The 19,609-nt window shown below is 55.6% G+C and overlaps 1 protein-coding gene across 1 annotated transcript; it reads left to right on the forward strand.

Annotated features, from left to right (window-relative positions):
• Positions 1-8,092: 8,092 nt before the first annotated feature.
• On the forward strand, positions 8,093-18,654 carry HSPB7 (heat shock protein family B (small) member 7). The gene is made up of 3 exons (XM_024206398.3): positions 8,093-8,264; positions 12,381-12,514; positions 18,433-18,654. Exons 1-3 carry the CDS (start codon positions 8,102-8,104, stop codon positions 18,616-18,618), a joined length of 483 nt encoding a protein of 160 aa, XP_024062166.1. The 5' UTR covers positions 8,093-8,101; the 3' UTR covers positions 18,619-18,654.
• The last annotated feature ends 955 nt before the right edge of the window (positions 18,655-19,609 follow it).

Consider the following 19,609-nt stretch of genomic DNA (forward strand, 5'->3'; position numbering starts at 1 on the left):
CCTGTACCCCAGCACTCCAGCCGGTACCCAGCCCTGGCCCGGCGCTCCAGCCGGTACCCGTAACACCACCCTGTACCCCAGCGCTCCAGCCGGTACCCAGCCCTGGCCCGGCGCTCCAGTCGGTACCCGTAACACCACCCTGTACCCCAGCGCTCCAGCCGGTACTCATCACACCATCCTGTACCCCAGTGCTCCAGCCAGTACCCAGCCCTGGCCCGGCGCTCCAGCCGGTACCCCGTCCCCAGCTCTGGGGGGTGGGGGCAGTTAGTCCTGATTAATGACAGAGACAGTAAGATCAGAATGAGGCCTCCTGACAAAATCTCTTGGATTTTGTTCTGGGTTTGTACAGTACCTAGCCCCCTGGGGACGTGGGCCATGGCTGGGGCTCCTGGGCAGGAGTATCTCTCTTACATGCAAACACACACACACACACCCCCCCACTCTCCCTTCCTATCTCGAGAGCCTGGCTACAATTTTTAGACCCTTAGGAAATAAATTCCCTCAGCGCCTGGCAGGATGGATCTGAAACCCTGCAGCATCCGGGCGCTTCACCCCCGCCATCCCCGCCCACTCCTGCTGAATGCTGCAGCGTTTTACGAGGGGCTGCCAAGCAGAGGGTGGGATGGTTGACGTTCCTTATCCCAGCCTTTCAGATGCATCCTTCTCCTCAGGGGGCTGGGGCTGGTTTCTTTCAGTGGTGACCTGGATGGGTTCAGACATCACTGGTTTTGTTTTGGGAGGTCAAATGAAGCCTGTATCGCAGCATCACTTGATCATGGAGCAAGACCATCGGTCAGCCCCAGATGTTCTCCAGCCTCAGTCTGGATTCACCCCAAACACCCACAAACCAGGCAGTAAGTCTGGTCTCCCCTTCAGCTCCATAAGGAAACCCAAGATGTGGGGGAGGTGGGCCGGGTTTCAGCTCCAGGGAAGGGACAGGCCTGACCCGGAACCCCAGATTCAAACCCACTGGGGGATCGGAATGTCACAGCCGGCCTTTAACTGCGTAACAGGCTGAACAAAACCCCCAGCTCAAACCTCGCCCTTTCCCCATGCCGTCGGGTGGTTGGAAATACAGGCTTTTTCCAACGTATGGCCACACTGCGCATGCGCGATAGCAGGGCTTGAGCTCGCACGCTACGAATAGCAGGGCAATCACAGCAGCTCAGCCTCTCGAGCCCAACCGACTGCCCGGGCTCCAGCCTGAACTCACATCTCCACAGCGCTCTGGTTAGCACGCTAGCTCACGTCCTGCTAGCGTGAGTCTGTGGACCCAGGCTAGGAGGCTCACTCCCTGCTGCAGGGTAAACACTCCCCAAGTGACTTAGGAGCCCAGGTCCCATTTTTAAAAATAATGTAGGGCCAATTTTAAAGGTATTTGGGTGCCTAGAGATGCCTTAGGCACTTTCAAAAATCCCACTGCGTGCCTAAGTAGTTCAGGTGCCTAACTCCCATAGGTCCCTAAATACCTTTGCAGATTTGGCCTTTGGGTCCTTTGGCGCCTAAGTCCCATGAGATTTAGGCTCCTAAGTCTCTAAGTGACTTTTGAAATGGGACTTAAGCTCCCAAGTCACTTCATGCTTTTTGAAACTCTTACCCCGGGACTACTCCAGAAGTGAGGCCATCAGTGGCGAGGACTTGTGATTTGTCCCCATTATCAATCCAGAGAGAGAACACGGACGCCATCTCACAGACTTTCTGCTCCACAGGCTGTAGAGCACAGCCTGCAGGGCCTGGCGACGGGTGATGGGCCGGGCCGGGCCACTGGGGCTGTCAGCACTGAGGCCTGGGTGAGATGGAGGAGAGGCAGAGCAGAGGGGAAGGGGATGGGTGTGTGTGTGTGGGGGGGGGGGGTGAATGCTGGCCTCGGATTGTTCATCGGGGGCTGACACAAGGCAAAATACCCACGACAACCTGTGGCTCTGGCCCCCGCTGTCATTACTCAGCATCTGGATCTCCTTACGTCTCCCCTTCCCCCAGACACACGCGCTGCTATTTGGAGCTCGGCCCGCAGCCCTGCTGCTGCCCAGCTTAAGGGCTCTCAGACTTCCCCCCAGCTCGGCTGTGACATGCCTGCAGGCCTGGCTCATCGCTCTGGGTAGTCCACAGTCCCAGCACGGGGCAGACGCACATTCCAGCCGGCTCACGGGCCCGCACATTTTAGCAGCACGGACATCAGCCGCATTCCTGGAGCGGACGCAGGGTGGGTCAGCAAGCCCTTTTATCGGGCTGAGAAATAAAACCTTAAATGGTTGAAGGATCGGCTAAGTGAAGGGCTGGTCGGACCCAAAGGGAGCCTGTCAGACGGCAGTGGGGGCAGGGGCTGCACAAGTTCCCCTCTCCATACAACCCTCCCCGTGCACCCCAGTCCTGATCTGCCGCTCCCCCAGTCCTGCCGCTGCTCCTCAGGCCTGATCTGCAGTAACTCCTGCTCATAATCCAGCCCTGAGCCCCCACACCATGCTCTGCTTATGACAGGCCCCCGGTATCTGTGGATACCCTGCCCCACAAACGGGGGCACTAGCCATAGTCTCTCTTGAGCAGAAAGAGACACTTTGGGAGGCGGTTTTGTGCTCCGGACAGTCTTCCCCTGGGGCTAAACTGGATCCTGTCAGCATGGCCAGGAGAATGCACAGCACCATGTCTTGCAGTGAGCAGCAGGGGCCCCTCATCCCCGTGGCCAGCACAACCATCAGAGAGACCCCCCCAAACCACACAACCAGGGCGCACAGCTCCTAGGAACAATCCCAGGCCATGCCGGGAGAGGGAGAGTCTCCCAAGCCCTCCGTCCCATGGAGACGGCTCATGACGCCGCCACAAAGCAACGTGGATGGAAAAGGCTTCTTCACGCGTGCCAGAAAGAAACGCTTCTGGAGGGTCAGGGCGGCCGAGAGCCACGGCCTGTGAGGCGGCAGCTGCACGTCCTGCCCTGGGGGCACCACTGACCTTTCCGGGCCAGAAATCATCAGCCCAGAGAGCTTGGCAAACCCAGTGGGGTGGAGGCCGAGGGCCAGAGCTAGGCCGCAGCTGTAACCAGCGCAGCAGGGCCAGTCTCCGCTGGCCGCAAAGAGCAGGACGCTGACCCTTTGGTGAGGCGGCAGGCTCAGCTGTTTGGCTAGGGCAAGGACAGCAAAGCTCCCCCACTCACAGCGGGCTGCTTTGAAGCATTAGGACCAAATTCGTCTCTGGAGCCACCCTCACCAAGGAGGGGTTTGGCCCTAGGAGTTGACTAGATCCGGGCCCCACTGCTGCCGATGGGAGTTTTCACCCTGGTGTCACGGGGCTCAGATTTGGCCGCGACTGGGGAGCTGCACGGCTGGAAACGCTCTGAAAGCCCCAGCTAGTACAGACATCTTGGGCCAAACGCTGCCCAAGGCCGTACCCCCCGGCACACGCCTGATTCTCCACTGCCTTGTGTTCAGCACGGGGTAAGTGACACTCCACAGCCATGCCGGTGTGTTGTAAGTCAGGGCAGAATCCAGCCCGTCGTCCCTCAGCAGGCTTTGCTCCCACCAAGTCACGCTCCAGCTTCCCTGCCTGACCGTGCTGGTAGGAACACAGGAGTTGGCTCACCGGATCACCCCATGGTCCATCTAGTCCCTTGAGCTGTCTCTGTCAGTAGCCAGCACAAGCTGCTTCAGAGGAAGGCTCAAGGAACGCAGGATGAGTATGGATTAACCTGCCTGTAGAGGAAGGTCCTTCCTGACTCCTGGCAGCTAAGTTTGGCTGATGCCTTGAAGCAGGACGGTTTTAAAGAAAAATCCTATCTTTTGTAGCCCATTATCTCTAGAAATGTCTGACCCCCCCCACCACTAAACTCTTAGCGTCTGCAATGTCTTGTGGCAGTGAGTTCCACAGATTAATTATAGGTGGTGGAGGCAAGTGTTTTATCAGGTTTAAATGTATCGCCTTTCCATTTCAATGAATGTCCCCTTGTTCTTGAGTTATGAGTAGAGGTAAATAGAAGCAGCCAGTTTCTCTCCTCTAGATTCTTCCCTGTTTTCCATACCTCCATCATGTCCCCTCTTGCTGGGTTTCCTCTCTTAACCAAACAGTCCCACTCTTTTCACTCTCTTCTCGGCCATTTTTCCCTGCCTCTAATCATTCTCATTACCCACCTCCGAGCTCCCTGTAATCCTGCTCTGTCCTTTCGGAGATGGGGTGACCAGCTCTGAACGCAGTGTTGCAGATGATAACACCCCATTGATTAATAGACTGGCACTGTAGCATGGGGGGGTATCACCTTCTGGCTCATCCTAGCATTGGGATTGTAGTAAGAGGGACACAACCAAAGAAAAATCTGGATTTCTAGATTGCCCTAAATCCTCCAGTATGCCAAAGCCCTAGATCAATGACAAGCAGCCACCTCTGGGGTGAAGGTCAGCTTCCATCAGTGTACTGCACAATGGGGGAAGAAGACATTGTGCGTGAAGAAAGTAGGGCAATCCCACCCTGGGAGCAATTAGCAGACAGCACTTGGGATTCTAAGGTCTAAGCGCCACAGAATAAAATTGCTTGGAATTTAGCAGATGTCCCCGTGAAGGGCTAAGCTGGCCTTATTGAGATGTGAACCTGTGGTTATAAAGAACAGAGGGATTGACACCCTAAGGCTCTGCTCCCTCAGCCATAGCGTTTGAGAGTGCCAAGGCAGTGAGTTAGATAGCACAGGCAAATGTAGCCGCCATGCCGTGCTCTTCTGAGATGACTCTGACACCACTTCTCGGAGGTGGATTTAACAAGAGGGGATGTTGGCCAGGATCATGCCCTGGAAGGACTCTGAAGAGATCTTTAACTTCCTTCCACTGGCGGGTGACATACAAGGCAGGGATGAGCAGCAGCATACGGGCGGAGAACGGGTGGTCACCTCGTCTGCGTACACCAGGCTGGTCTGTCAAACACAGGAAGTTCAGGGGATCTCACCAATGGAAAGATGGCTCCTTGGCTGTACAGGGCAGAGCAAATCAGGATGTGGGGTGACGACGACTCAACCCACCGACGTCAGCTGATGTGAGTCCCCCCTCTTGCCACCCTGGATTCTTCAGTGGAGGCATTTGGTCACCAATATCTAGCCAGAACAAAGTTTCATTGGGTGACTTGAGGACTCTGGTAACAATAATGTTGAGGAATAGCGTAATATCCCTTTAAATAACTTGTGAGCCCTCTAGTGGTGCTCACCATGTCCGGTGTTTGAGAAGACACCGGAAACCAGAGCAGCAGCATGTATGGAGTTAGGCATGGCATGACTGCATATAACTTACATGCATGTGTCCCATGGTAGCACATCCCCCGGCAGCCTTTCTAGCACCCCCCGTGCATGCGAGCTGCCCTCCAGCTGAGTCCCTTGCAGGCATTACGGTGATACTGCACCCCATATTCTTCACAGTGATATTATGAGGATATAATTATGATGTATTTTATGCAAGGTAAGTCATGTGAGGTGTCATTAGAAAGGTTATGATTTGCTGAATATGATTATCCCATTTGTATGCATGTATCCTTTTTGTATTTGAAGTGATGAATATTGACTATGAATCTATTTCACATGTCGCTATTCCTGGGCTTTCAATCTAGATGCCTGGCCGGGAAGGGCCGTTTCGCGTTAATGAGCTATTAGAGAGAACAATGGGCCTTAGGAGAAGCTTCCTGAGGACGCTCCAGACAGCCTCCGAGTAATGGCTGCTGTGACACTACAGGGACATATGACCAGGTCACCTAGTGCTGGACTCCATCTTGGAATGTCAGTATTTTTCCACTGCTGGCCTGGGAACCGAGCTTTGAAACAAAGGGGTCCCGCCCTATGCAAAAGTGATATAAGGCAGGGGAGTGACATCATCTTGGTTCTTCACGGACTCCCCCACCCACAAAGACTCCTGGAAACACCTGAGGAACAAAGACTGAACTGGAGGAAGTGCTGGATCCAGGCTAAAGGGGTTTTTAGCCTGTGAATGGAACACCTGGGGATTCCAAGCTGTAAGCAAGTGCAGCTTCCCCCTTAAGAATACGCAGCCCGCTCGTATCATCACTTAGGTTGAGAATTTGCTATTCATATCAGATCTATGTAGTATATTAAACTTAGTTTGCATTTTTTTGTTTATTTGCTAGGTAATCGGCTTTCATTTATTTGCTATCCCTTATAATCACTTAAAATCCATCTTTTGTAGTTAATAAATTTGTTTTTGCTTTATCTAAACCTAGTATGTGGGAGTCATAACTTGGGGCAGAAACCTGTTGCATATTCCTCTTCACACGGAGGGAGGGGGCAAATGTCATGAGCTTACGCTGTACGGTTCCCTGTGCAGCACAAGACGATATAATTTTGGGTCTATACTCCAGAGGGGGTACGTGCCGGAGGAGCTGGGAAGTACCATAGCTGAAGCCTTCCCATGCAGGGGCTGGTCAGAGCGTCTGCATGTAACTGCAGCTGGGTGTGTCCCTACCTGTATGTATGCTGGGGAAAGTGCAGGCTGAAGCCTGGAGGGCTTGGCAGCTTGTTACAGCAGTATAGTGCAGAAGGGAGCCCAGGCTGGTGGACCAGGGGGGCTCAGTGGTACCCCAGTTCCAGGTGGCACCCCGGGGGGAACCCATCACTATTGCCAAGTCATTCAGCACTCAGTACAACCATCGTAAGTATTGTTCTTTCACCACCGGGGGTCTGGGATCTTTAGTCCACTTCCTCACAACGCCGCCTGGGCCCCAGGACTGCCTCAGGGGAGTCCCAGCCCTTGTTTCAAGGCCCTGGTGCACAGGCCCTCTTCCCCCCTTTCAGCCCCAAACTCTCCGTCAGGGTTTGTTGCCTGGTGCACTCTCAGCCCCTTGGCAGACCTAGATTCAGTCTCAATCTCAGGCCTTCTTTCAGGATCTCTCACTATTTCTTTTCCAGGGCCTGCTGCCCCAGCTCTTCCCCCACCAGCCCCTTCCCTACCTTGCAGCTCCATTTTCAGAGATCTTTTACGCTCTCTCTCCCCGGTCTAAATTCTCTCTTCTGGCCACACCTCCCCAGGAGCAGAAGCCTTCCAGCTGCTCCACAGCGCCCCATTATTAATCCATCCTCCTTTCTTTGCCCCGGCTCATGCCAATTCCTTCCCCCACCCCATACTAGGAGAAGGAGCCTCGGCTCAGAGTGACTCAGCTCCCTTCTGTGACAATCATCAGGTTCATTTATGATCTAACTGTGCCTGTTCTTTTTGTTGCACGAGGAGCGAAAGGCAGCCAGTAACCTGCCCTTCCTGTTTACCCACTGCCTCTGGAAGGGGCCGCTGCAGAGCCCAGACCTCCTCTCCACAATACTAACCTCACCTTGCCCTGGACATTGGGACATTTCCCAGGTGCTTAGGGACAAGCAAAGGCTGGCAGATGGGAAAAGTCGGGTCATCAAGGAAAACTGTGCCAAAGCCTGGCTTCTATTCCTGGCTCTGCTGTCGGCTTGCTGGGTGACCTTGGGCCAGTCCCGTCCCCTTGCTGTGCCTCAGTTTCCCTAACACAGATAGCACCCCCCTACCTCCCGTGAGGGGTGAGGTGCTTGCAGACCCTCAGACGAGAGAAGGGCATTATTAATGCAGCCGTGTGTCCCATCGTCCCCCAGTCATCCCAGAATGGACATTACACTCTGACAGCGATACACATCCCTTGCCCATCAGAGCTCGCATGTATCACTCCCCCCCACACACGCTTCCTTTTTTTGGGCCATCAGCCCACAGCAGCCTGCCAGGAGCCAGCGAGAGCTGCATTATCCAGGCGGGCTGGAATGCCAGCAATGAGATCAGATTCCTCCCTGCTCTGTTTGTTTGGAGTCCTGGCGGAGGGGAAAGTTTCCACGGCCGCCCGAGTGATGCAGAAGCACCTAAATTTAGCCTGATTTCAAGAGGGCTGGAAGGCAGCCTAGAACCTAACGGGGCTTTATAAGCCCATCAGCTGCCTCTGAGTTGTGCTGGCTCCATCCACCCAGCCTGCTATAAAGGGGACAGTGGCAGGGACACCCAGAACAAGCTCCGATTCCCATTTTCATCCAGGAGGAGAGAAGAGGATTTCCCCCCACACCTGTGGTTGGTTGATTGGTGGGTTGTTTCTCCCTCCCCCGCCCTCCACAAGGCCCTGGAGGTGAATGAGCTTGAAATCTTCCTCTGCCTTCCGCTCGGAGCGCAGTTTCCACCAGAGCTCCTCGCCCACCCCCGCCCGGGATCAGCACATGGAGAAAGCCCGCGGGCTGTTCGGCGACGACTTCGGGAACTTCCTGAGGCCGCGCAACGAGCCCCTGGTGTTCCCAGGCAAGTTGGCACCTGCCAGCGGGCACGAGATCTGGCAGCATTGATTGCGCGCGGGACGGGAAGGGGGGCAAAGCGGGCAGCGGCGGTGGCTGGAAATCAAGGTGTTCGTTGGCAGAGCGAGCGGGTGCTTGCTTCTATCTATGGGGGTAAAACTTGCTTCTACTGAACAACTGTCTAGTCTCCCAGTTGGTCCTTTGTGCACGTCCCTTAGCACTAAAGGGCTTTTTCTCACCGCCGTCCTTACCCCAGCTCCTGAAGTCTCACCATGGGCTGGTGGAGGGAAGCTCCCGGCCCCTTTTTTGCCTCTCTCCCCCCTCAGCAGTCCAGGCGGTAGGGAGCGGAGCAGGAGGGCCGAGTGTGGAAGAGCTCACAGACACGCCAGCCTCAGCTGCCCCCAGCAAGAGGCACAACAGAGCAAGCTGGAGGGGCCCTGAACGAGGGGGCCTCTCACACCTACGCTATTTCCGGTTCTCCCAGCAGGGGGCACTCTAGGGGAGGGCGCAGGAGCGTGGGCATGGGGAGGCGCATCCCAGCTTAAGATGCTGGCTGTGGGGAGGCCCCCAACTTTTCCAGGCCTGGCCTCATGTCAGCAGGGGGGGCTGTGTAGAGATTGGCAGGGCAGTGTAGGGGCGCAGCCTGTCCCAGCACCGGGAGCTGTACCAAACAACATGGAGCAGCAACTGGGGAGTCACGACTCCTGCAGCCAGAGACCTGGGCTCCTAGGAGGAGTCAGCTGGTGGGGGGGAAATGTCCGGACCTCCCAGCATGGGGGATGTTTCCTCTGGGCTGCTTGTTCCCAGCATATTCCCCGCCTGTTTTCAAGGGGGAAAGCAGGAAGTCAGGAATGGGCAGTTCCAGCTCTTGGGAGGCTACTCGGATCCACACGATGGGCAGAAACGTTTCCATGCTCCCCGGCAGCAGATGTTCTAGGAGCACTGGCCATGGGGCTGCGCTGTAGGGTGTGGGGCAGGAGTGCAAACCGGGGAAGAGCTCCCAGACACTCCAATCCTGATGGAGGCGCTACCCTACGAGAGGTTGGTGAGGGGCAGACCTACGTGTAAATGCATTAGCCGTGCAGCTGCATTGAGGGAGACCCCAATGGACATCAGAAGCTGGTGGGCTCAGGGGGAGAGGAAACGCAACCCCTTCATTCCCCCAGGGATTGCCTTGACAGTGACTGCAGCGCCTCCTAATCCTTGGTTTGCCACTTTACGTGTGGGAAAGAGACCACGTCGCCCATGCTGTGCTGGACTCAGCGAGACAAGGGATCCGGGCTTGCCCCCAGTTGCTGGGTGTTTGTACGGGACTCATGGGGGGGGTGCCTGTTGGGTCAGAGTGCAGCTGGTGGCTGACAGACCCTGGGAACCTCCTGGTGTTTCTTGTAAGAGCATTGGGACAGCCCGAGCAGGTGTTCAAGGGGACGTCCGTTGGGAAATAGCGGGAATTGACGTCCACGGCCAGAGGCAGCCTTGGTTTCCATGGAGAATAGGGGCCTGTCAGAGGAGAAGGGGTGCTGTCTGAGGGTATCTGGGGAACCACCTCTATGCCCTCACCAGCATGTCACCCAGAGGCAGGGGCCTTACCCTCATGCCCCTGATTTCTCAGCGGATCTGTATGGACAGGGAAGGGGGACAACAGAAAGAGCCAGAGGAATATAGAGGAAAACTTCTGCTCCCATCTCAGGGGCCCTCTGAAGTGTTTCAGTAGAGAGAGTCCATAAGGGGCAGGACAGACCAACTCTACGAAAAAGCATTTGAGGAGATTTATCTGGCTAAGTGTCCCCGAGGGGCTTTGATGGTTTTCACCAGCCCGGGCACAAGGGACGTTTCCTTTGCCCAGAGAGCCAATGAAAGCGAGTCTTGGAGCCAAAAGTCAATTGTTCAAGAAACCAAAAAAATCCATGTTGTGAGGAAACAGAAAGAGAACCAATGTCATGTGACTTACCCAGGCAACCAATCCCCTTGGGGCACATTGACCTCTCTGCAGTGGTCTGTGCGTGACTCAAGCGCATAAGTGATGCATGATGGGGCCCCCTGCACCGGGGTGAAGTCCACCCCTACTACCGAACAGCGCTGGGTCCAGGTGAACAATTCAGAGGCAAAGGGCAGGCTGGAAGTTCTCCCGTTTATTGGGTGATTTTTGCATAAAATGGACAAATTGGTAAAAATCGGGGTGCGACTGTGGGCGATTCGCAGACAGGAGGGGGGATGAGTGGTTTGCTGGGAGCAGTTCGACTGAGTGAGGACAGACTCAGCCCCGGAAAACGCAGCTTTTTATTGACTGACCAGATAACGGAGCAAAGTGGGACTCCAGCTAACGACTGCAGCAGAACTGTCCCAGAAGGGTTTTGTACAAGCATCACAGCTGAGCCTGGGCCCACCTGGCAGCCATCAGTTCCAGAGGTGGCGAAATAATGCCATTGCCCCTCCACTCCCTCAAAAAAAGGACGAACAAAGCTGAGAACCGCAAACTCATCACAAGGCAGATCCTGGTGTTGAAAGCTGAGCTTGACGCGCAGCATAGGAACAGAACTGCTGCCACTTACTCCAATACAAGTCCATTGTCTCCAATGGACTTATTCCAGATTTACACCAGTGGCAAGTGAAAGCAGAATCAGGCCCATTCCACTGCACTACTCTGTAGTGGTGATCCTAAACATCCCCGCTTACAACCGGGACCTGCTGCACGGCTGGGGCCACTGCTCTGGTATTTCTTTTGGAGGGAAGATCCCAGAGCAAAACAGACGAAATCGGAGCAAAACTGGGGTTGGTGAAAGAAGGAAAGTGAGCTCGTTTCAATGTGCAACTCCTTGCTGAAGAGACCTTCAATGTCAAAGCAAGGGCAGAACCCACCAGCATTACCCTGGAATAGTTGCATGTGAAGGTTTGCAGCTCATGACTTTAGGAGGCAAGCAATGGAAAACGAATACAAGGAAATAATGCATAATTAACCCATGGAACTCATGGCACAAGATTGTCATTAAGGCTAACAGCTCAGTAGGATTCAAAAAGGGTTTAGGCATTTCTGTGGATATGGGAACATTCAGCTACCTTAATGAGGATAAAAATGCATATGAAGAATACACTCATGCTCAGGGCCTTAGCCAACCACTAACTTGGTTCAGGAAGAACTTCCATGGATAGGTTACACCATAATTGTCCAATACAGGGTCTTATACCCCTCTCTAAAGCATCCTGTACTGGCCACAGTCAGACAGGCTACTGGCCCAGACGGACCATTGGTCTGATTGTGGCTATTCCCTTACTCCTATGTGAATCTGGTCATTGCAAATGCAGACGGACAGTTAGATGCATAACTGCCACCTTTGCTTGTGCAAATGCAATCACAGTAACTTTGTGCGCAAATCAAGCGCACAACTGCACAAACAATTTTGCACATGCACTGCTTGATGAGTCTCTTTGCACAAGCAGTTTTGAAAGTCAAGTCCTTGGTTTCCCAAGCATTCTTCCCCCCACTGCCATAAAGAGACATCCATCTTTCATAGCACTGACAATCAGAACCCTTTTCTGGTGAGTACACGGCTCCAGGCTGGGGTTACCGACAAGGCAAGAGGGGTCATAGAATATCAGGGTTGGAAGGAACCTCAGGAGGTCATCTAGTCCAACCCCCTGTTCAAAGCAGGACCAATCCCCAACTAAATCATCCCAGCCAGGGCTTTGTCAAGCCTGACCTTAAAAACCTCTCAGGAAGGAGATTCCACCACCTCCCTAGGTAACCCATTCCAGTGCTTCACCACCCTCCTAATGAAAAAGTTTTTCCTAATATCCAACCTAAACCTCCCCCACTGCAACTTGAGACCATTACTCCACTAATACTGATCCAAAATCCATAAAGACTCCCTCCGACTTCAGTGGGTTTGGGATCATGCCCAATATCTAGTGGTGGGGGCAGGGAACCATTTTCCTTTGCTCCAGTCAAAGATAAGAAACCCCCCCAGATTTCCATACCCACCTGTACAGCTGCATACGGCAGCTCCTGGTAAAGAGCTGGATTCCCATGTCACCCTGGGATGGGCCCTGATCCACCCCGGGCACAGGGAGAAATCTCTGCACAGGGATCAGGAGTGATTCACTTTGTTCTTTCCTCTCCCCGCAGCCCGGCCAGGCAACATGGGGAACATTAAGACCCTGGGGGACACCTACCAGTTTGCCGTGGACGTCAGCGACTTCTCCCCCGAGGACATCATTGTCACCACCTCCAACAACCAGATCGAGGTCCACGCCGAGAAGGTGAGTGGCTCCGCCACAGCGGCCTTCCATGTGCACAGGAGAACAGGGCCTGGAGCAGCAGCACTGGCCACTCCCTCTGCCCAGGGTGGAGCTGTCCCCTTGACCGAGTCTTGTAGGAGTCGTGGGCACGGTGGGCTGGGCAGGACAAGACAGGGGTTTACTCCAAGCCCCAGGCCATGTGTTCATCCAAAATTCAGTGACCCTGTCCCAAATCTCCACCCAGACCTCAGCCCCGAGCTCAGGCTGAGCCTGACCCTGCGCCTCCACCCCCACAACTCAAACCCAGCTGTAAACAAAGGGCCTCCCCCCCAGGACAGCCCTGCAAGTGGCCCCTCACCCCAGTTTCCTTTCTGAGTCCCTACCAACTTGGCAGAAGCTTATCCTCTAGTCCCTCAATAGTGCAAACAATCCCTAACCCATAGTCCCAAAACAGTCCAGACCACCCCCAGCACACGTAGCCCTTAAAACCTGGCTTCACTCTCACCAGACTTCAGTGTCTTCGGCCACGCCTCCAGCCCTCTGCCAGGACCCTCACCCCAACCCTTCTTTCTGGGGTGCAACCCTGGTCTTCCCAGAGGAACCCCCACAGCCTCGCTGCTGGGAGCATCCCTCGCTCCCCCTGGCCCTCTCAGTCCAGTCCTCCAGCAAGGAGACATCCGTGGGTAAGTCCCAATTGTTTCCCTGTCTTTGGCCCTCAGCCCCAGCTCCAAGCCAGCAGGCATCTTGTTCTGCCTGCTTCCCGCCCTGGCTCAAACCCCCTTGCTGCATTCCTACCTTCTCCCTGAAACCACCCTCTCTCTCTAACAGCTCTCTTCTCCTGCCAGACACTTGATTGGTCTTTTATAGCCCCCAGGTGCTGCCCCGCCCTCTTCATTGGCCCAGCTGGGAACACATGGCCCTGAGTCCAGTTCCTTTAAATGGGCCTGTTACCCCCAGCTCTTCCCCTCAGTCTGAAACCGGCCCTGTCTCTTTTTTTTGAGGTTTAACCATCTTGATCTTGGGGGATTTCCAGGCCAAGCTCTAGACCTGAACCCTGCGGGTCTGGCTAAGCGCAGTTCAGTATCTGGGGCTCAGGGTGCTTGTCCCAGTGGAATCTTCTCGTTTTCACTTTTAACAGCTGGTCCTGTGGGCTTCGTTGGTCAGGTCACCACGCTGGGATACGTGTGCCCCTGCACCACCACCTTGCCCCATCTCGTCCCAACACAGATCGCTGCCCCAGGCTGGAGCAGGGCGATGCGCTGAGCGAGGGCTCTGCAGGAGATTCTGCAGCAGGCAGGGCAGGTTCTGTCCAGCATCTGGCACTCAGAGCTTGTGTTCGGAGCAGGCACGCCCGGTTCTGGTCCACTTATGCCAATGGGGCTGCATTGACTTCACTAGAGTGGCTGGTGATTTACACGTCTGCGAGACCAGAATCAAACTTGATCTGTTACCCACCAGAGGAAGCATGGGAAAGCTGGGTCAGATCCCTCCCTTCCCACAGCTCCCTCTCTCTGCGGGTACTTTGGGAAGCCCGAGATTGCTTCACACACACTGCTCCATTTGATCACTCTAGGGTGGCACCTGGCCTAAGATGGTAAATGCTGTTATCGCCCCAAAGTCAAGTGCCACCCTTTTGTGGCAGCTCGAATGACAGCTCCCTTCTCTGTACCCTCTACCATCCCCCCCCCAGCACCTTTGGGGGCAGAGCGCGATGGGTGCTGGGAGATGCCGTCCCAGAGCGAGCGCAGGCTGGCGTCTCTGTACCTGCTTTGGGAGTGCCAGAAGACCTGGGCATGGATCTCCTCTCACATACGCTGGTGTCACGCCGCTGACTTCAGTGAAGTGACTCCTGATTTACATCCGCCTGAGTGAGAGGAGAATCAGGCTCCGGGCCACCTGCCATCAGTTCTTTCCTTTCTTTAACCCCTCCCCGGCCGCTCCAGGGTTTTCCTCCTGGCACGTGGGCCCCATTCCCAGGCCTGGATCATCCTTCCCGCTGCAGCTCGCTGGAGCAGCTGCCAGGCCCACCACCTTGCAGAGCTCCTGGATCACTCCAGAGTGCAGTTAGCAACAGGCCGCCTGGCTCAGGGGACCATTACTGGGCTGTAGAGCCTTTTGCCTGTTGCTGGTTTGCACTTGACCCAGGGTGCTGAACGCTAGGATCACCTGATAGTTTTCACCCCATCAGACTCAATTTCCTTACCCACCCCTTGGAGATCCTGCTCCACTCACGTCTCTCTTCTCTTCTCTCCACTCTGGGCCTGGTGTCTTCTAGCATCCTGCCCTTTGGACAGCTGGTCTCACCTATTAGGCATCTTCTTTCCGCTTGTTCAGAGCCCCCCCTTCTTCTCGCGGCCGACTCCCTTCCCATCTCACCCTCAGTAGCCCTCACATCCGAGCTGACCTCACCTGTTCTCTTGGCTTTGTCCTCACTGCGATTGTGAGCTGCTCTTCAGGGCAAGGGCCATGTGGTATGGAGTGTGCATAAGGCACCGGGTACAGGGCTATGTCACTGATTAAAGGGCAGTCTGGAGGCCATCATATGACATGAGTTTGATGGGTCTCAGGCAGGACCCTAAATCACACCACCAGCACTGGCAGCAGAGACCAGCACAGGATAGACCCCCTAGGCTATTCATGCTGCCCTCTCCGCCCCAGAGGAGGTCCCTCTAGGGCAGCAGCAAAGCACACTGGCAACGGGACAATACCGGGGAAACTTGCCCTGCGACTGCCCGGGCTGCGCCCGTCTTGGGGATATATAGGGCATGAGGACAACATTCTCCAGCGCTGTCACCTCTCCCTGGTGCTAAATTCATTATGAGGCTGGCTGGTACATACTGATCTTCTCTGCCATTCAAGGGCTCTGTGCTGCTCATGTGCACTGACATCTGCTCACTCCGAGGCCAGGTTCTGGGGACACTATGTTCTGGAGAGTATCCATGGAGATACGGTCCACTGTGCTTTAACGATGTGCTCTTAATCACTCCAGTGGGAGCTGCAGAATGATGTAACCTTCCCCAGACTCTACTGTGCTTCCATTCGGACGGCAGCTCCAGCCTCCTTGTTTGGAAACACCTCCGGGAACAACTCAGATGCACTATCTGGGTGGGTGGGGGGAGAAAGGGAATATGCAGCTACTGCAGCAGGAGCCTCTTCCAGCAGGAGGCGCTGTCGTGTATGTTGCAGGAGCTCTGGCTAGGAAGGAGCTCTCAGCTACTCCAGTCCCGGCCTCTCCCAGCAGGAGACACTAGAGAATGGTGCACAAGCGCTGGGTATGGGGAGATTACAGCTACTGCCACCGAGCCCCTTCCAGCAGGAGGCGCTGTAGGTAGGATGCAGTGGCTGTGCACATGAGTACAATCAGCCCCATACAGCAGGAGGCGCTGTAGAGAACGGTTTGGGGAGCTCACAACCACCTCAGTCTTAGCCTCTGCCACTAGGAGGTGCTGTGAGCTACAGCTGTCCCACAGCCATGCCCCCTTCAACACTCCCTACAGTGGTACCTCTTGGGAGGGGCTGGTTACTCGAGTAGATGTGAGCTCCTCCGGGCCTAGAGCTCATACGCAACCGTTGACGCTGCGCACAACCTGTGAGAGCAATGCCATCCGCTCCAAGAGGCGTGTGGCCGCCCCACCATGGAGCAGGCCCAGCAGTGCCTCTGAAGACGCACAGACAGGCCTTCCCCACAATAACAGGCCTTTGCCCATCTCCAGCACCTTCCGTCTGCGGAGCAGAAAGCGCTTTCCAACCAGGAACGAATGTAGGGTTGCCAGGTGTCTGGTTTTCGACCGGAACGTCCAGTCGAAAATGGCACCTGACAGTGTCCGGTCAGAAACACTGACCGGACAGCCAAAGCCTGGTTGCCGCTTGCAGGGTTGCCGGGATAGTTGGGGCCAAGCAGGCGGACAGACAGGCGCTGCAAGGGGATCGTGGCATAGAGCCAGGAGCAGCAAGCGGCCGTGCCCTCCTCCTTTGCTCCCCCAGCGTGCGCCCACGTCTCACACGCCGCCGCCTCCAGTGGCAGCAGCACCGGGGATGGGCAGCAAGAGCGCGCCCAGGAGCAGCCCGGGCTCCACTGTTCCCCCCGCTCCCGCTGCTGCTCCTGCCCCGCGGCCCCTGGCGACCCCCGGACAGCGACCCCGCCACGCCGCCGACAGCTACCACCTTGCACGGGTGAGTAGCCAGGACAGGGCACCCCTCCTCCTCCTCCGTGCACCTGCTGTGCCCCCTGCCCAGCACCTGGGGCAGCCCGAGGAAAAGGGGGTCCCTGCTCAGCCCCGGCAGGAGAATCCCTGCTCCCCTGGGTGGAGGGGCTCCGCCTGCCACTTGGCAGAGGGAGCAGGCTGCGAGCAGCATTTCACCTCGCTGCTGCCCCCTTCCATGCCCCCCCCCCCCCGCCTAGAGCCGCTGTGTCCCCAGCCAGCCCCTGCGGCTACAAAAGCCCCATGCACCCTGTTCCCCCAATGGGGCCGCCTTGGCTCTGAGCCTCACCCCCCTTCCCGGGCCTGCACCCGGCCCACCACACACACCCCTTTGCAGCGCCTAGGGCCAGCTCCTCTCTCCCTCATTCCTCAGGGGAAACATGGAGACCACAATGCCCCACACCCAGATCCCAACACCCTGAAATTACTATGTGCTGTATCCTCGCCTCTGGTGGGGATATGTGTGTGTGGGGGGGGAGGTGTCATTGTGTCAGAAATGGAGTTTATTTAAAGGTCTTTAACGTTTTTAGGAACCTTTGGGGGGGCGCTGGAGGTTTAGCTCAGTAGAGTCAGTATCTCCCCTTCTCCCTACATTCTTCCTTTCCTCTCCCTCCTCCCTCAATGATGTGTCTTAAAGAGGATCCTAAATACCCGCTGCCTTGTTGGGGTTATCACGGGACTGGCCCCCTTGGACCTTTTCTCTGTACAGCACAAAGAGGAACGCGTCCCCTGGTCTCAGTGTGCGCTTGGTGAAGGGGGCAAGAACGAACTTTTCAGCCAAAATGAAAACGCAGCCAGCGAAAGTCCATGTTTTGCGTAGGGGGAGAGGGGGAATCAGAGCAGCTTCTGTGGCTGACATGCATTTGCTGTGTTCATATTTCATGACGCACAGGACTTGTGTAGTAACGCTCGGTAGCCCGACTGTTCTCCGTCGAAGGGTTGTTCTGGCACCAGGCTTTTCTATGCCAGCTCTAGTCCGGTGCAGGGTTAGGGATATCGGTACCGGTGATTATTGTATAGTAGTGAGCAACTCCATGACACTTCCCAGAGTCCCCTGACAAATCTGAATATCTTCGCCCCACGCCTTTCCTCAGACCACGTTGTAAGAGCGAAAGAAGGGGTCAGAAACGTGCCATTTTCTGCAATAATTCCTGCTTTGGCGTTTCGGTGTTTTTGTTTTGATTGGAGGGGAGAGGAGTGAGCAGGGGCGGGGCCTTGGGGAGGGGGAAGGGCCTTGGGGGAAGGGGGCGGAGCAGGGGCGTCCGGTTTTCAGAAATTGGAAAGTTGGCAACCCTATGAATTAAGCTCCCAGCCCACCCCAGCAGTCAGTCGGCATTCGGTCCATTTGTCAGATGGGGCCACCAGAGCGCAGAGGGTGCATAGCGGCCGATCCAGGAACAGGGCTCTGGCGTCATGACTCCCAGTCCCCTTTAACCACTCCCTCCCTACCCAGTCCAAGGCACTCAGGTGCCTCCCACCAAACCTGGGGAGCAGGTAAATCTGATTAGAAAGCACAAGGGGCAGGGAAGGGACTCACACAAGGTCACAAGCAGGGAATGGCAGAGCCAGAACAGACAACTGCTTTCCCTACTCTTCTACTCTGCCCTAAAGAAGCAACCTCCTTTTGGCCCAGGGGCCATCTTCTTTCACCCATGGCCTGGGGCAAACAAAAAGCGCCGTGCCAGCCCGTGCTGTAGCCACCAGCATGACCCACCTCTGTTTCTTTCTCCCTTCCAGCTAGCCGCGGACGGGACCGTCATGAACACCTTCACCCACAAGTGCCAGCTGCCTGAAGACGTGAACCCCACTTCCGTCACCTCTGCCCTGGGCGTGGATGGCACCCTCACCGTCAAAGCCAGGCGGCACCCAGCCAAACACACAGAGCACGTCCAGCAGACCTTCCGGACTGAAATCAAAATCTGAGTGGCTGGCGCCGGGGGGCGGGGCGGGGTGTGGGGAAGCAGCTGGCCTGAGATGCCCTAGAAACGACTCTTTAAAGAGCAGCTGGGGCTTCTTGCAAAGCTTCAACAAAAGCAAGGGCCATTGGGCCAAATTCTGATCACAGTTACACCAGCATAGGGGCAAAGTCCTGGTCCCACTGAAGTCACCGGGGGCCAGATCCTGAGCTGCTGTCCAGCAGTCTGACCCCATTGACTTCATTTGCCTGCAGCGAAGTCACATTTCCACCAGCTCAGGAGCTGGCCCCGCGAGTTTTGCCTTCCAGTTGGCCCCTACGCCTGACTTTGAGGAGAGAATGATTTAGCCCCACTTAGGAGTTTTGCCATGAACTTCAGTGAGAGCAGGATTTGGCCCTGGCTCTTCTGGATTTACACCAGCGTCACTGAGATCAGGATCTGGCCCGATGGGCTTGTGCTGACGTGACGGGGAGGAAAATTTAGCCCCCAGTGTGTAACCTGGAACTCTTGTCCCGATGGGACCCAAACTCCTCCCAGGCTAGTAGGTGTAGCAGGTTGTCCCACCCTAGGGAAGTCGGGAGTGGGGTCCTGAGCTGACCCAGGGCCTAGTCCTTGGGAGGTTCAAATAACAATCTCTGTATAGGGAGATGCAGGCATTCATCGTATTCATTTATCAGACTAAATTCACTGGGCCTGATTCTTCTCTGACCCTGGTTTTACACCGCTGTAGCCCCACTGAATGGAGTTACTCCTGATCTACACCGGTGTGAGAGGAGACTCGAGAGCACTGACTTCAGCGGAGCTTACCCCAGGGATGGATTTGGCCTAGTGAGAAGAACTCGCCAGTTTCATCCCTCGGACTGAGCTCTACCTGAGAGAGGTGGGAGCAGAAGTGTTTCTGCGCATAAGATTTCTCCACGTTTCCCAGGAGATATCAGCTGCTCTGTAAGTGGAAATCCACTGGGAGGGGTGATAAGAAGGAAGTCCCGGAGCAGCAG

The sequence above is a fragment of the Terrapene carolina genome, unplaced genomic scaffold, assembly GCF_002925995.2.
Source record: "Terrapene carolina triunguis isolate 2854851 unplaced genomic scaffold, T_m_triunguis-2.0 Scaffold714, whole genome shotgun sequence".
In the NCBI taxonomy this organism is placed as follows: domain Eukaryota; kingdom Metazoa; phylum Chordata; order Testudines; family Emydidae; genus Terrapene; species Terrapene triunguis.

Coding starts and splice junctions, on each gene's coding strand:
- HSPB7 (XM_024206398.3), top strand. CDS start 8,102: ATGAGCTTGAAATCTTCCTCTGCCTTCCGCTCGGAGCGCAGTTTCCAC. Junction 8,265..12,380: donor CGAGCCCCTGGTGTTCCCAG/GCAAGTTGGCAC, acceptor CTCTCCCCGCAG/CCCGGCCAGGCAACATGGGG. Junction 12,515..18,432: donor TCGAGGTCCACGCCGAGAAG/GTGAGTGGCTCC, acceptor TCTCCCTTCCAG/CTAGCCGCGGACGGGACCGT.